The sequence below is a fragment of the Macrotis lagotis genome, chromosome X (genome assembly GCF_037893015.1).
Source record: "Macrotis lagotis isolate mMagLag1 chromosome X, bilby.v1.9.chrom.fasta, whole genome shotgun sequence".
Classification (NCBI taxonomy): Eukaryota; Metazoa; Chordata; class Mammalia; order Peramelemorphia; family Peramelidae; genus Macrotis; species Macrotis lagotis.
This window is the reverse complement of record NC_133666.1, coordinates 697,227,667-697,244,173: the sequence shown is the minus strand read 5'-3', so window position 1 is coordinate 697,244,173 and position 16,507 is coordinate 697,227,667. Positions and strand designations below refer to the sequence as shown.

At 49.9% G+C, this 16,507-nt stretch overlaps 2 protein-coding genes across 3 annotated transcripts in view; one reads left to right on the top strand and one right to left on the bottom strand.

Moving 5' to 3' along the window:
• PI4KA (phosphatidylinositol 4-kinase alpha) overlaps positions 1 to 16,507 on the bottom strand; it is a 116,937-nt gene that overhangs the window by 57,309 nt on the left and 43,121 nt on the right. The window lies entirely within an intron of this gene.
• On the top strand, positions 117 to 11,842 carry SERPIND1 (serpin family D member 1). 2 transcript variants are annotated; one of them, XM_074206575.1, is made up of 6 exons: positions 394 to 470; positions 2,048 to 2,149; positions 4,119 to 5,004; positions 9,378 to 9,651; positions 10,944 to 11,088; positions 11,403 to 11,842. In XM_074206575.1, the coding sequence occupies exons 3-6, from the start codon at positions 4,128 to 4,130 to the stop codon at positions 11,592 to 11,594; spliced, it is 1,488 nt and encodes a 495-aa protein (XP_074062676.1). In that variant the 5' UTR covers positions 394 to 470; positions 2,048 to 2,149; positions 4,119 to 4,127; the 3' UTR covers positions 11,595 to 11,842. The 2 variants fall into 2 exon arrangements, with proteins under 2 accessions (XP_074062675.1, XP_074062676.1); XM_074206574.1 differs by lacking the exon at positions 2,048 to 2,149 and having other exon boundaries at positions 117 to 470.

Genomic DNA, 16,507 nt, shown 5'->3' with positions numbered 1-16,507 from the left:
ATAAAGGCTCAGAAACACAAGACCAGAGGCGGAGAGTGAGAAGGACCGCAGTCATAGGACCAATCCACAGCCCCTCCATCTGAAGGAGAGTGAAAGGGAAGGGAACTCAGGTGAGATCCCACAGCTAAGCAATGCAGAGCAGGGACCGGCTCCTGGGTTCCAGGCTCCAGAACGGCCCTCTCTCATACGAAAGTCCCAGCAAGCTGGGGGAAGGCCAGGCAAGCATCCAGACTCCAGGGCCTTCCAAACATTCCAGGCAGGCCAGTCTCCCATCGTGTGCAGCAGGCCCAGGACAAACACAGGGGGAGGGGGTTTTGCTGACAAAGGCAGTTCAGGGGTGTTTGATTTGTATCCTATTTACCTTGGAAAATCTGCGGCAGCCCAGCCCCAAAGTTCACATTGAAACCGAACTGGTCACTGGAGGCTGCAGATCTGCTAGCTCCACACGCTGCCAGCTCAGGGGCACCGAGGTAAGCCTGGCTCCCTGTCCTCAGACCGAACCTCCTCTGAGCTCTCAGACCTGTTTGTCTTCCTCAGTCCTGGTCCTACTATGCACTCTAAGGTGGCCGGGGGGGTGGGGTAAGGGAGGCTGGGGTCAAAGCATGGGAGGACTGATGGGAGAAGCATTATTCACAACAGTCATCTGGTGAGGGCAGGATGCAAGAAGGCTGTAGAAGGAGCCTTGTTCCTAAGCAGCCTCTTCTCCTCCCTCTTGCTGGGTGACCTTGCCGAAGTCTTTTGTCCCATTCTAGGAAAGGCAGGGGCTCACTGGGTGTCTGTCCTCTTCCCCTAATTTGCTGGGCAACCTAAGAAAGCCTTCCCTTCTTTGGCCTCCGTAAAAAGGGGGCTTCCTGGGGCGGGGTCCCATTTTGGAAGAACAAAGACAGGCGGGGGCATGTGACAGAGGGGGGCAGCAGCACAGAATCCCAACAGGAGAGCTGGGAGGGACCTCAGCAGTCAGCTAGTCTTGTGATAACAGGACATCTAGTCTTCAGTGAAGGAACTGGGCAGCTCATGCCAGACAGCATAAGGAGGAGGTCAGCTGAGGCTGGATCCCAGAAGAGTTTCTGAACAAGAGCTCTCTCCAAAGCCGCTGCCTCTGAGGCCCCTTCCCACGCTGAGATTCTGCCAGGATCAGGGCTGGAAGGGACCTTCACAATGGCTGAGTGAAGGGTAGTCACAGACAAGGGCCAAACTGTGGCTCTGTCACTTGACTCACATGACTTGAGCAAGTCACTGACTGGGGGTCCAGGGTCTCCATCTACCAAAGAAGCCAGGCAGAACAGTGACTACTAAGGGTCTTTCTGGCCCTGAAGATACTTCAGAGATGAGCAAACAGCTCAGGGAAGGTTAGGTAAGGGCCCTGTCCACCATCTTTGTCTGGTGAAAGCCCAGCCTCTCCAGCCCAAGCCTTCAATGACTCCCTCAGGAAGACACAGTTTGTCATTAGAGGGTTTGAAATAAGAGATGGTTTGTGTTAAGATTAAAGTCAGAGCTGGCCATGGGTGTCAGTCTCCAGGCCCTCAGGACTCAGCTCCTTCCAAAGTTAAGGTTCTCTTTAAAACATCTCTGGTTCCCTTTTCTGAAAACAAATGTCCCTGACAAGGGCTTAGCCTGGGAAGAACGGTTAAGAAGAGTATATCAAGCCCATTTCGTGCAGCCTGGTTGGGGTGGAGGGAGTCCTCTGGACGCTACATGGTGGGCCAACCACAGCCTGGGCTCTGAGGTCCAGTGGACTCCGTCCCTATAGCCCAAAGGGCAGAAAAACAAACAGCCATGTCCTCTCTGGTAGACCAGGAGGAGACCTGCCTGACCAGGGAGCCAGGGTGCAGACTCAGATCACCAGGGTCTGCAGGGCCTGGCACCCAGCAAGAACTTGCTAAAGGCTCTAGTTATCCCAGGCACTTCACCTTTCCAGGCCTTGGTACATTTCTATGTCAAATGAGGGGAACGAGCCCTGCCTTGCCCTCCTCTGAGATCTGAAGCTCAAACAAAGCCAGTCAGGTCGATTCCTTTGGATGATTCTGGATTTTCTGCCCATCGTTAGGGCCTTACCTTCAGCCTTGCTTGAGAAGCCCAGCTTTAGTGACAGAGGGTTCTGCTCATCCAACTCCTTCCTTTTCCAAGGGACTAAAGGACCTTGCCTCAGGTAACCAAGCACCAAGTGGCTCCATGGGGGAATTCAAACCAGAGACTTGCCCTAATCTAAAACTTGTTCTTTCATTTGGAAAATGGCACTTTTGGAAATTTATCAGCTTTAGGTTTACCATAATGGGTTTCTTAAGTCCCTTCTTGGCTTTTTAGTATTAGGGCTAGAAATGACATGTAACTGCAATTAGAAAATGAGCTTAATATGATTAACTCCCATTTCAGTAGCATGTTTCTTGTACAATAAAGAAACTGAGGCTCAGCAAGGTCACACAGCTAAGCTATTAGGGCCCCAGATTCAAAAGCCAGCACTGTTTCTCAAAGAATGATCTAGGCAAGCCTTAATCTACCTCTCAAATAAAAGCAAAAAAGGAGAAAGGAATGGAAGGAAAAGAGGAACAGAGCAGCAGGGAGCAAGTAGCACTGGAACCCCTGCTTCAGTATCACCTCCATGACCATTTGGCAAGACTGCAGAAGGGACAGGTGGAAGTAGCTCAGGGTCCCAGCCCAACAGGTTCTTTCCACTTAGGAGTACAATGCCTTGGGAGGCCTCAAACATGGTATGACCCTGGGCAACCACTGACGCTGTTTGATCAACTACAAAATGGCAGAGCTTTCAGCAGCTCCTCCTTCCAGGGGCTTTGTGCTCTAGAAACAGGAAGTCACAAAAGAAACTGGACTCATTATTTTTCACAAGGTGCCTGTTTCTTGGCCCAGAGTTTCCTCCCCAGAGGAGTTGGGCCAGGTGGGGGTGAGGGGATCAGGACCTCCTAGCAAGGGCCAGAGAGCCTCACTGCTCTGTTCTCCTAGGGATCTGAGCCAAGGCAAATGGAGGTGGCTGAGAAGTTAGGAAGGGCTAGGCCTGCTGGGCCCCATGGGAAAAGACAGCCTAAAGTCTCAAGAAGTATGTGTGTGGGGAGGTGAGTTTATGTGTCTATGTGTATGGTGGTGTGTGTGTGTCTCTCTTGTGTTTATGTGTGTGTGTGGGGGGGTGAATTTGTGTGTGCATATCTGTATATTTGTGTGTGTGCATCTGCATATGCCCAGACATCTGCTGCTATGAGAGGGAAATGTTTGGAGGAAGGATAGAAGGACTCCGGAGCTGTGAGAAGTCTTAATACAAAGAGTTGAGCTGGGGCAGCCCCCATGGAGGGGACCCCCTTCCCTTCCCCAGAGTTCCTGAGCCCACACGGGGAGAGGAGGAGAAGGGGTGCTTCAGAGAAGCTTCCGAAAAAGGAGTGACTGTGGGGCAGAGTCACCGTCTCAGATCCAGGCCACACACTGTACCTCAGGTGTCTGGCCCAGTTTCCTAAACTCAAAGTGCTTCTGAGGGGGAGCTGGAAGGGACACAACAGACTGAGTGTGCTCAGAAGATGCTGAGCTCCAGGGCCCTGGACCCAGCCCAGAGCCAGTGTCTCCATGGGATCCTTCCCTCTGTAGAACTCCCCAGAGTTCCCAGGGCAGAAACTGCAAGGGAGGTCACATTCAGGAGGGCTGCCTCTTTCCTCAACAACTTGGATCATGCCCACTGACCGAGCGAAGCTCTGAATTTTCACAGGGAGGAGAAGGTCCCCAGGAGCTGATTGGTTGTGACCAAAGACTCCTCCACTGTTGGCCAGTCAGGCCTCCGGGGCAGCTCTTTTGTGGTCACCACTTGTCCAGCTTGGCAGGGCTGCCCTGTCGGCACTGCCTCTGAGAACCCAGGGCCACATCTGGACTATGGTGAAATGTAGGTGCAAAGGAAGGGATGGAGTATAGTACCATGGAAAGGGCACCAGGCTCCAACCCAAGCTCTGCCTGAGGAATCATGGACAAAAGTGCTATTGGAAGAACAGCCTGCTCTGTCCTCTAGCACCAATCCCACTGACCTTGACCCCCTTTTTAATGCAAAGGTCAAGGGGCATAGGTCAAGGGTCCTTTGCAATCTGAAACTGAAATACTAATGGATTCATTTTCTCTCTCAATGGCAGGGCCTCAGAATGAAACTCTGGTTCCACCTGTTCTTCTTTTCTCTAGTCCCATCATTTGTGTCTGGGCAGAACAAAGAACCTGTGGGTCTCTTAAAGAATGGGGCAAAATCCCCATTGGTCGAAGGAAAGTGGGGGCAACTAGACCCCACAAACCTAAGCATGCCTCTCCTCCCTGCCGACTTCCACAAGGAAAACACCGTAACAAATGACCTGATTGTGGAAGAGGAGGAGGAAGACTATCTGGATCTGGATAAGATCTTCAGCGAAGACGATGACTACATTGACATAATTGATGCCGTCTTCCCCACAGACCCAGAGGCCCAGCCCGGGAACATCCTGGAGCTGTTCCAAGGCAAGAGCAGAATCCAGCGCCTCAACATTCTCAATGCCAAGTTTGCTTTCAACCTCTACAGGACCTTGCGGGAGGCCACCGAGCCCACTGGCAACATCCTCCTGGCACCCGTGGGCATCTCCACAGCCATGAGCATGCTCTCCCTGGGCCTGAATGGGGACACCCACGAACAAGTTCACTCCATCCTGTATTTCAAGGACTTTGTGAATGCCAGCAGCAAATACGAGACTCAGACCGTGCACAACCTCTTCCGGAAGCTGACCCATCGTCTCTTCAGGAGGAATTTTGGCTACACTCTGCGGTCAGTGAATGACCTTTATATTCAGAGGCAAATCCCCATCCTGGAGGACTTTAAAAATAAAATGAGGGAGTATTACTTTGCCGAGGCCCAGCCTGCTGATTTCTCAGAGCCTGCTTTTATTACCAAAGCCAATGAGCACATTCTGAAGATCACCAAGGGCCTAATAAAGGATGCTCTGGTGAACATAGACCCAGTGACACAGATGATGATTCTCAACTGTATTTACTTTAAAGGTAAAGTGACCTTTCGCTTTTTCAGTATTCAGGGTGGGGTGGGGGGGAAACAGATGGGGGAGTAAGGGAAAGGGGGTGATGCTGGCTGAGTGATCTTCATTCCCTCCAAGAGAAAAAGCATTTGGTAATGAAAGTAACAATAAGGAGAGACAGGATGGTGCAGTGGCTTTAAGGGTCATCAGCCTGGGACTGGGGTGGACTCTTGGCTTCTGGGCTCTCCCGGCTGGGTGACCTTGGTTAAGACTCCCCCCACCCCAAATGACTCTCTCAAAGACTTCCAGTCACAGAGCAGGAACTCAATTACCCCTGCAGGAAGAAGTTGTCTTCCTGGGGAGGTCCCAGTACCAATGAAATCAGAGGTCATGAAAACACCAAAACTTGGACATGGGTCCCCACATGGGTCCAAGGTCTATGCACCAATCTTTAATTTTTTTTTTTTGTGGAGCAATGAGTTAAGTGACATGCCCAAGGGGTCACAGCCAGTAAGTATCAAATGGCTGAGGCTGAATTTGAACTCAGATCTCTGATTCCAAGGCTGGTGCTCTATCCACTGAGCCAAATAGCTGGCCCCTCTATGTTTAGAATTTTGAGTAGGCAGTGCCCATTATGTCCAAAGGAGCCCTATACTAAGAAATTGAAGAGCTGGAGGCTCAGAGAGGTTCAATTAATAAGCTTTTCTTTTCTCCCTCTCCAATCTGTCCCCACTTTTGTTACCTTTGGAAACCCAAACAAAAGTCCTTGCTAAAAACTATCAGGAGAAACCGATTCTCTCCATTGGCTGTATCCAAACCCACAAGCCTTACCCCCTTAGTCAGGAGGTGGGTAACCCCCAATCACCAGCCACAGGGAAACAACAATGCATTGATCAGAGCTCCTGCTGTCTTTCAAAGCTGTTTTGTCCTTAGGATGTTTTGGTTATTGCATCAATTGTTCTTCTGGTTCCACTCACTTCCCTCTGCATCAATTCATTCAAGTCTTTTCAGGTTTTTCTGAAACTCACCCTTCATCCATTCTATTAGCTCACTAGTATCCACTGCATTCATGCCCACAATTTGTTTGGCCATTCCAACTGACGGACACCTTTTGTTTTCAAAAGAGCGTCTCCTCTCTCTGTCAGTCTGTCTCTCTCTCTCCAGAAATAAGTCCCTTTCCCTTCTCTTTGTTCTCTCTGGGGGCAGGCCCAGCAGGGGTCTCTCTAGGTCAAAGGGTATGCACAGTTCCAAACTGCTTTCCGGAATGGCTGGATCCATTCACATTCATGTGCCTATTTTCCTGTAGGCCCTCAAAGGGCTGTCATCTTTTTTTTGCAAACACAGGAAATCTGAAAGCAGTGAGGTGGTTCCTCAGTTATTTAATTTAGATTTTTTTTTAGTTTTTTAACAAGGCAATGGGGTTAAGTGGCTTGCCCAAGGCCACACAGCTAGATAATTATTAAGTGTCTTGTCTGAGGCTGGATTTGAACTCAGGTCCTCCTGCTCCAGGGCTGGTACTCTATCCACTGTGCCACCTAGCCACCCCTCTCAGTTATTTAAAACTAATTCTCCGGTTCTGAATGGTTTGTGGGATTCTTCCACATGACTGTTGATAGCTGGATTTCCTCACTGCCTGTTTGGATCCTTTGATTTGCTCACATTCACAAGGCTGCTCAGTGTCCACGAGGATGTGAATTCAGGCAGGTGTCCCAGCTAAAGGACATGGATGGTGAGCAGTGGGGCTGAGGGCAGAAGCTATGTGACTGAGATTCAAGAGATACCCCGAAGAGTTTGACAATGGGTCGCTAGATCACTCCATGAGGTAGCCACTTGTGCAAAAAAGGGGCCTTCGCCACATCCTGCAACAGTAGGAAAGCCAAGAGGCAGAGGCATGATAGGCATGGCCTGAGAAAGGCTGCCCTTTCAATGAAAAGCCCGAGAGGGAGCCCACAGGAGCATGTGGGCTTTGAGGTCAGTGTGCTGGGGGGGGCAGAGAGCCAGGCAGTCTGGAGCTAGATGGGAGGGGGAGGGTCAACTGATGAGGTCTGAAAACAGGAATCCTCTCCTTGGCTCATCAGTGCGGCGCATGTGGCCAGTCCCCAGAACAGGTGCTGGGTCAGGGTCCAAGTCTTTGCTGCTCCAAAGTCTGCCCACCACCAGAGCAGGAAACCAAGCTGAGGGCTAAGGTCAGGCCCAGCCCCGAGCTGCCTATCTGATTACAAGCAACTCAACTTGCTTTTGTCTTTTGTCCCTAGAAAGGGAATGAGTACACCCAGGGCAGTTTGGGAGGGCTGACCCCAACGTGGGAAGCTGGGTTTCATGCTGCAACCCCAAGAACCACTACACCTAAGCAGGCGGGTACAGCATGGGTGAAATTGCTTAAATCAGGAAAGCTGGTGTCTAATAAGGACGGATTTCAGGGGGAGGTGGGTAGCACCCCTCTTCTCTCCTGGATCTGCCAGCAGACTAAACCTCATCTGTATCTGTCTGGAACCTAGACAGCACCCCAGTGGGTCAGCATCAAGGCAAAAACTGGCTTGTCTCACCCTTCACGCTGGGGCAATGTGGGGAGGTAGAGAGTTCCTGATCACCTGAAGCAAGATAACTGGAGGGGTCCAGGATTAGAGCTTCTTGCTGAGCCCCAGCTTCATTAAGTCTATGACCCTTGGGCTCAATTCATCATTAAAATGCAGGTGTTGATGGGGGAAGGTTGAGGCTTGGACTTTATCAGTGATTTCCTGCATCATGGACATGTGTTCATAGGACTGGAGGTAGCGTCTCCTCTGCCCCAGAGTCTCAGAGCTGAAGAGCTCACTCCACATGCTCAGAGTCACCCATCTGGCAGAGGCCAGGAGGGAAACTCCTTCTGACGAATGGCAAACTTTCACCCTGTCCAATGTCAAGAGAATATGGTCCGGATTGCAGTGATAGGATTCTGTCTGGGGCTCATGTGTGACATCAGAGGCCCATCTGGACTCTCAAACCCTCTGCAGCAGAGCCCAAGCTGGGGCCTCTGGGAGGCACCTTGTCTTTCCAAACAATGAGAGAGCAGCATGCAAGGCCATTGGACCCAGGAAGGCATACCACTCCCTAGGAAGGCATCCCACTCCCTAAGTGCTAGAGGACCCTAGACCATAGTCTGACTACCCCATTTTACAGGAGAGGACAACAGAGAGGAGAGCCAGGGCCCTCTCCAGGGTGGTCTAGAAAAGGAAGGGACTGCCCAAGGCCATAAGTAGGAGAGAGGTGGGGACTGAGCAAGGCTCCCAAAGAGGCCTAGACCCATCAGAAGGGCAGAGAGGTCCTTTAATTAGCCTCTTTGGGCTAATGGCAGGTCAGGGCAGGTGGTGCCCAATGTCAGATGAAGCCCAACCTTGGCATGGTCAGAGACCCTCCCAGACAACATTCTGGCCAATTTACTGAGCAGTTAAAGGATTGAGGGAGGCCTTCTGGGTGGTGGGTTGAAGCAAGGTCCCCAGTGAGACAGGAATCTTAAGCATGTTTTTAAATCATATGGCCAAGATAAGTCCCCAAAAGACAAAAATGACTTTCCAATTGAGTGTGGAGTAAGCTCTGGGAGCAGAAAAGCCATCAGGCCTCCCTAGAAGACCCCAAGAGATACTAATGACCCAAGCAGGAAGCCCTGGCACCGAGAGTGCCCAGTGCCTGAAGTTGGAGTAAGGTGCAGCCCTAGGGACAAAGCCCTCTTGGGGGCACATGCAGATGGCTGGAGCAGAATGTCAGCAAAGAAGGCTCCCACTGAATCCCGGGGAGGCCGTGACCTAGAAGAGAGCAGCACCCCACAACACACTAGGGACATAGTTCCAACAAGACCAGATTCGAGTGCCATGTCTTCCACTGGCTGACTGAGTGATCCCAGACCACACATTTGCCTCCCAGGCCCAAGAGGACTCAGGACCTTTCACTTCGGGTTAGTGGCCCATAGAACTGGCAGTGAGGAGGGGGACAATCACTTCCCTATTGTGCGAAGCTCTGCTCCCCCTCTTTATGCAAAGATCAAATTTTCTTTGGCTGCCACATCTCCACTATGAGCTTGTGGTCCACTGAAACCCCCAGCTCTTTTTCAGAACAAAATGCCATCAAATGACTGAATCTCATCTTATTCGCTTTACTGAGCTCAATATCCAGTTGTATCTCCTGAGACCTGCTTGGATACTGATGGTGACACCCAAGGGTACTAATCACAACATTTTCTGCTGCTCTCAAAGGGGGACTAAAGGCTTCTGTAATAGCAGTCCCCAGGCCATCCCTGTTTAGGCTCTGAGAAGGGAAGGGACTTGGCAGAAGACGGCCCGCCATTCAGGCTTCCCGATGCCCAGGCTGGGCCCTGGGCTCCATTTGCACTCCCAAATAGTTGCCTCTTTCTGGTTGAATTTATAGGTACCTGGGTGAACAAATTCCCGGCAGAAATGACCCATAACTCCAACTTCCGCCTGAACGAGAGAGAGGTGGTCAAGGTTCCCATGATGCAGACCAAAGGCAACTTCCTTGTGGCCAATGACCAGGAACTGGACTGCGACGTGCTGCAGCTCCAGTATGTGGGGGACATCAGCATGCTGATTGTGGTGCCCCACAAGCTGTCGGGCATGAGGGCACTAGAGGCCCAACTCAGTCCACAGGCGGTGGAGCGGTGGCAGAAAAGCATGACCAACAGGTAGGGGGACTGGCCACAGTCTGCAAGGCGGGGCAGTAGTCCTCCCTAACTGTGGCACAGATCCAAAGAATTCTGGGAATTTATAGTGCCAGGAGGACCCCCCAGAATCTGACCCATGAGTTTCCCATGAGCCTGGCACTGGACCACATCCTAAGGCTGCCAAGATGAACTCTCTCCCTTCAGGGAGGGACTCTGCTGTGCTGAGGTCACAGGCTCCAGGGTGCAGGACTTCAAAAACAGGCCCAGGGAACCAGAGTTGGAGATGTGTAAGCACACACACCTACACACACACACACAGTCAGACACACATCACTTGTACACATCTATACACACACACACACATATACATACACTCAACACATGCAAACACGTAAGCACACACTCTTACACACACATGCTCATACACATACACACCATTTACAATACACACATACACACTCTCACACATTCTCTTTCACATACAAACATGCCTATATGACACACACTGACTAACTCTGGGGCAGCCAGGGAGGAATAGAGAGGGCGCTGCCAGAGGGCCAGGAACAAAAGCATTCAGACCCACGACACCCTGGCTGGGCAACTCTGCAAGACACAGGCTCGCCATGCTCTAAAGTTTCAAAGGAAGTCACAACCTGTTTTAGGGGCAGCTGGGTGTCAGGAAGAATTAAATTCAAATTCAGTCATAGACATCAGCTGTGTGACCCAGCAAGTCACTAGGTCCTGTTTGCCTCAGTTTCCTCATCTGTAAAATGAACTGGAGAAGAAATTGGCCAGCTGTTGCAGTACCTTTGTGAAGAAAATCCCAGATAGGTCACAGAGTCAGACATGACTGAAAAATGACTAAACAACCAATAGTCTGCTTGAAACAAGTTCCCTCTACCAGTCAAATCACAGTCTTAGCCCTAGTGTTTCTCTGTCTGTCTGTCTGTCTCTCTCTATATATATGTATATAAAAACTTAAGAAATATCACAGGAATCATTTAGTAGGTTCCCCATCTGACAAAGAAAGAAAGGAATGCCAAGAAGTCACACAACACAGAACCCAAGCCAATGCTATTTCCACTATCCTGCACTGCCTTAAACATGGGGTACGTTTGGAAGGGCCCTTTGAGATTCTCTAGCCCAACTCACTCATTGTTCCGGGAGGGTCAGAGCTTGTCCCCAGGTCACATGGGTTTCTGATACACTTTTCCCTTAGGTGTTTTCTCACCTGGGGTTTTGGGGCCCTTCTGAGGTCCCCCTCTGACAAGCTGTTGTGATGATACTGCATTCCTTTTCCCTTCTCCGAGTAGAACCCGCGAGGTGCGCCTGCCTCGGTTCAAGCTGGAAAAGAACTACAACCTTGTGGATGCCCTGAAGTCGATGGGCATCACAAAGCTCTTTGATCACAATGGTGACTTCTCTGGGATATCTGACCAAAAACTCGTCGTTGACTTGGTAACTGCATGCTCACTCATCACCCATAGCCTCCAATCAAAGTGGTCTTAGGGTCTGCTTGGTGCTTCTCCAACCCTTCTTCAGCCACCCAACCTGCCCAGTAGGGGAGAGGATAACAATGTGACTCAGTAGTCAGTGCAGTGCAGCAGAGACATGACGGCAGGGATGGGGAGTGCCGGGGGTGGGGTGGGGTGCGATGTCTGCCAAAGGAGCCTAGGAGTGAAGGATGGAGACAATCCATGAGCATGAGGGTACTATCCACCACCTCTTCAGGCAGGGGGTTGAAGAGACCCTCTCTTTCCTCTCTTTCCCAGTTCAAGCATCAAGGCACCATCACGGTGAATGAGGAGGGCACCCAGGCTGCCGCTGTGACTACTGTGGGCTTCATGCCCCTCTCCACGCAGGTTCGCTTCATTGTTGATCGGCCTTTTGTGTTCCTCATCTATGAGCAACGCACCAGCTGTCTGCTCTTCATGGGCCGTGTTTCCAATCCCAGCAAGTCTTAGAAGTGGAGACTGGGGATGCCATTGGATCCTGTGATCATCATCTTTTTTTTTTTTAATTCCCATACCCATAATGTATACACAAGACACCATGCCCCAGAATGCAAGGGCCATGTCCAATGACAGAAATCCCAACTCGTGGGAATTCTGTGGAAATCACTCTGTGTAGTAAACAGTCCTGAATCTAGAGAAGCTGGGTCTGCTTGCATGTGTGGTCAATGAATACATTAAAAGTGTTCTTGAGGAGCTGATGACCTCACCTTCCGTTTCTTCAGTGCTCCAGCCTCACGCATGCCTCTGTTCTAGGCCACCCTCAGCCCTTTGGTGCTTTCACTCTCTTGGGATCACCAGCCATGCTCAAAGGGTTACTGGTCTTTCCCCATGGCGCTAGCATCCATTACAAGGCCTCGCTAGAGAGCACTGTGTCTCCCTGAGATGCACTGGACCAGAGACCACTTTTGTCTGTCATCCTTCTCTCCTCTGATGGTGTCCCACTAAGTGCTAACATACAGCCAACAGTCAATCAGCCAGGCCCCTCTGAGTGCCTGAGCTCTGACATGCAGCATGTACTTCACACTAGCTGACCTGAGAGTCCAGGATTGGATCCCTGGGGATCCCATTTCTGTGGCTGTGCTCAGATGGGTAGGATGTCCTGGGCCACCTCACTAAGGGAGGGAGGGGGAAGGAGAGCCCTGCCTGGGTGTCTTCCTGCTACAGCAGGGGTATGAATCCCAAATGGAAACTCTGCCAGAACCCCGTGGCTGCACGCTGCCTTAGAGGAACATGGAGATGCTCCCTGCATTCTACTGTGTCATTACTGACTGGGTTCAACACTTTTCTACTTCATTAGGAGGGGGTCTGCTCCCCACAAGCCTATTCTGCTTGAGAAGGCCAGACCCAGCCAGAATCTTAGTATGTGGCCCAGGCTTTCTGGGCAATGGCTGGGGCACCTGAATGCCATCCACTTGCAGAAGTGGCTGCAGGGTTCACAGATGCCGCTGCTCAGTGCCCCTGCTGGTTTGGATGTATAGAGGTAAAGTATTGGTTGTCTGTGCCAAGCAGGGCTTGGGCCTCTATCTCTCAAGGATGAGGCAGGTGTTCAGGTACCTGAGGCAAGATACCATTGGGGTCTGTTTTACCCATCAGTCAGCTGAGGTTCAGAGACAGTGGTTAGGAAAGGGGGGCCAAGACCTCTCCACAAAACCAATGCTCTCACTCTCTGGACCCCAGAGAGAAGAACTACAACTCAGTGAACAGGATGAAATGAGGCTGGCTATGGCCAAGGCACCTTTTCTAGCCTCTTCATGGCCCTAAATAAGGGAGAGCTGGGGAGCACAAGGTGTCAGGTTGCCCAGGCACAGGCTCCATCAGCAGGCAGTCACACAAATCCACTGTTCTTCACCTTCCACGAGAGACCCAATCTCTAATGCCAAACTTCCATTACCTTCACTGGGTCTGTCCAGCAGTCTCTGCTAACAAGGTTTTAGCCTTGTTGGCATTATCAAATCACTAACTAAGCAATTTTGATATAGCCAGGGTTTCTGGGGAGTTACTTTAGCAAAATTCTGCCAAGAAGAGTGTCCCGATGACTATTTTAATCCCAGGGAGCAGAAAGGGCAGGGGAGGTCTGCAATCAGAGGCTGCCTTCTCTACCTGTCAAGTCACCTGACTACTCCTCACCTCAGTTTTTCAGCTAGAGAATGGAGATCAGAATACTTGTAATTCCTCTTCATAGGGTAGTTATGGAAAAAAAGCATGAGGTCAGCATAAAGCCCTAGAGAAATGGGAGGTTCTGCTTGTCACCTGACTTCTCTGAAAAGTATTCATGGTGCCCTCAGTTGAGCTTGGTCCCCCAGAAGGCAAGCATGAAGTGGTGCCGGGAGCTTATCACCAAGACACCTGCCAGAGTGGCAGCCTTGCACCCAGAGTCCTCTCTGCAGCTCAGGCCACTGCCAACTCATTTCTCCTTCCCTCATAACTGGACTCCTTCTGTTCCATCCCTGCTCGTGGGGGTGGGAGGGGATGGGGACTCCGAAGGCTTTGTCCTTAGCCCACTGTTCATTCTAATCCACAATGTTTCCAAGATCAAAATCTTGCTCCTATATTATTACAGCAAATCCACCTTCTTCCCACTTTCCTACTCCAATTTTCCTACCTTCTAAGGAAATAACTTTTGGCTCATTTTTAAAGTTTTCTTCATTCCTCATCTAAGATCGGTCTATTCCAAAGTCGTTTCATTGCTTTCTTTACCTTGTCTTGGATTTTCCCCTTACCACTGCCCCTAGTCTGAGCAGCTCATCCCCAGCAACTATAAAATAGCATCCAAACTGGTTTCCTGCCTCCAGACTCTTTCCATGAATCTTCTAAATCACTTTTGATCTAATTTCCCCCAAGTCCTGTTTTCAGGATCTGACTGGGTTGTTCAGTTAGTCACTGAATAAAGGATCTCCTGGTCCAGGGGAGTCGGCAGTTTGAGAGTTAAGATAAGATCTAAGAGAAAGAAGGCCTTTTCTAACTAGGCAACTAGATACTAATAGCACCCACTGGAGGAAAATGCTGTAAAACAGATAGATTTGGAATCTAACGGATAGTTGTGGAGACCCTTGTGATCCCCCAGCCTCATTTTATCACACTGTGCAGAAGTAGGGAAGGACTCTTGAGGAAGTCAAGGTTCTGAGGTTGGATGATGGGCCCATGGGTCATCTTCCTAGTTAGTGTCTGATGGGAGAATGGAGTCTAGCACTCTGCCCACTAAGCTCTGAAGCAAAGCAAATATAAAAAGGGAATGGAAGGAAATGACCAGTCAGAGAGAGGTAGTGGCAGAGCCCCTAGAAAAAGTATGGCCCATCCAAACGTTTAGGACCCTCTTCCATGAAGGTATCATATCAATGAGGTGCCCTGAAAACAGAATCTGCTCATATATGGGGCCCTGGCAAGTCCAAGAGGGCAGCAGAAAGTAAACCTAAAGTCTTGTGATGTGTCCTTTGTTGAGCAAGAAAATCAAATATTTGCTTCCTCCCCCATAATGTAACCATTAACTTTACTTAAAACCCTCAATCTTATTTCTTTTACTCAGGTTAAAGGTCACCACAGCTGGAAAACAAACAGTTCTCACAGGTTTTGATTAGACATCAATTTTAGCAAAAAATCAAAGGCTTCTACATTAATTTTGTCTCTTTCTTCAAATCTAAAATAAAATCAGGATTTCTGCTTGGTTGCCCATCAGACTACAGAATCTTAGGTGGGAAGGACCCTAGAATTCTTCTAGACCAACTTCCTACCAATCCAGGTTCCCCTGCATGAGAATCCTGGGTGTCACCTAATGAGGTGTCCACTATGTCCGATGCCAGAGAACCCACTGCCTCATGGGGCAGCCTGGTCATCTCTCTCCAGGCTGTGGCCATTTACCGGACAATATTAGACTCTCATCTAATGATTTCCACCCCTGGGCTTATTCCATCCCCTGAAGCCATCCAGGACAACCAAACAGCCCTAAAGACACTCACAGAAGCTGTCATGGCCTTCCTTCTGGCTAAGGAAAAAAGGTCACTGAGGACTTTCCTTGACCCTGGCAAAGACTTAATTCTAACCTCAATGGATTAAAGTGGAGGCTACATAGTGTAGCAGGGACAGGCAGGTAGTTAGGATGTTAGCAGTGGCACTAGATAGCTCCTCCATGAGTCCATATAGCCTCATTTATCCAAACTTCTCTGCTCCTCCTCCAGCACATGCCTCAAAGCACTGTCCCAGGCCCTCCTCTCCTCAACCCCCATGGCCTTCATTATCATCTCTCAGCTGTTGATTATCAGATCTATCTGTCCTACCCCAACCTCTCTGCTGACCTCCTGTCTCCTATCACTTGACATCTCAACTTGTCCAAAATAGAGCTCATTATCTTTCCCCCTAAACCCTTCCCCCTCCTTTCTTCCCTATTATTATTGAGGACAACACTTTCTCCCAGTCCTGGCAGGCTCCTAACCAGGACTCATCCTGGACTCCTCCCTCCCGTCCAATATGGTGTCAAGACCTGTCACTGTCCTTGGGATACCCCCCCCATCTCTCCTTTGATATGCTTCCCATCCAACTGCAGACACTCATCTCCTATCTAGATAGATGGCAGCTACTGCATCACTATTGGGAGGTCTGCCAGGCTCAAATCAAGTCTCTGCCCATGCTAGTCTACTGTCCATTTGGTCACCAAAGTGATTTTTTCTAAAGCACATGTGCAAACATGTCACAGTCTATTCAATTAACTGTAGTCACTTCCTCTTGTCTCCACTTCAAATACAAAATGCTCTGTTGGGCATGCACCTCACTCCCCCAACCTGTGTTCTTCAGTTCAGTGCCCCCAGCCTCCTGGCTGGTCCACCCAGAAAACCCTCCAGCTCTTGGCTCTGGATGTTCTCCAGGCCTGGAACACTCTTCCTCCTTAAGCAACCCAGCCTGGCTTTCTTTAAGAGGCAACTAAAATCCCATCTTCTACAGGAAGTCTTCCCCAATCCCCTTCACACAAGGATCCGAAACATTTTATGTCCCTAGAGATAATATCATACTGCTGCACACACACATGTAACTGCTTAAATATATGAAGAATGAATGACTCACAGCATCTAACCAGCAGCTGGAACACTGCTTGATGAAAATTCACCCCACTATTCTGACCTCATCTCTCCTTGGAAGTAGAGGCAGCATGGGCAGTGGGAGAGGAATAAAGAGAGGAGGAGGAGGAGGAGGAGGACTTAAAAGGGCATTACGCACATATTTTCCCTTTGGCCTGGTACTATTATACTTGCCAACGTCTCACACCATAAATTTGTAAAAGAGGTGGTGGGAGAATATTTTTAACAACTGGGAGAAATACAAAATCTTTTAACCCAGTTCCCACAATTCTTAGCAAGCAAATATGCTTTCTGGCA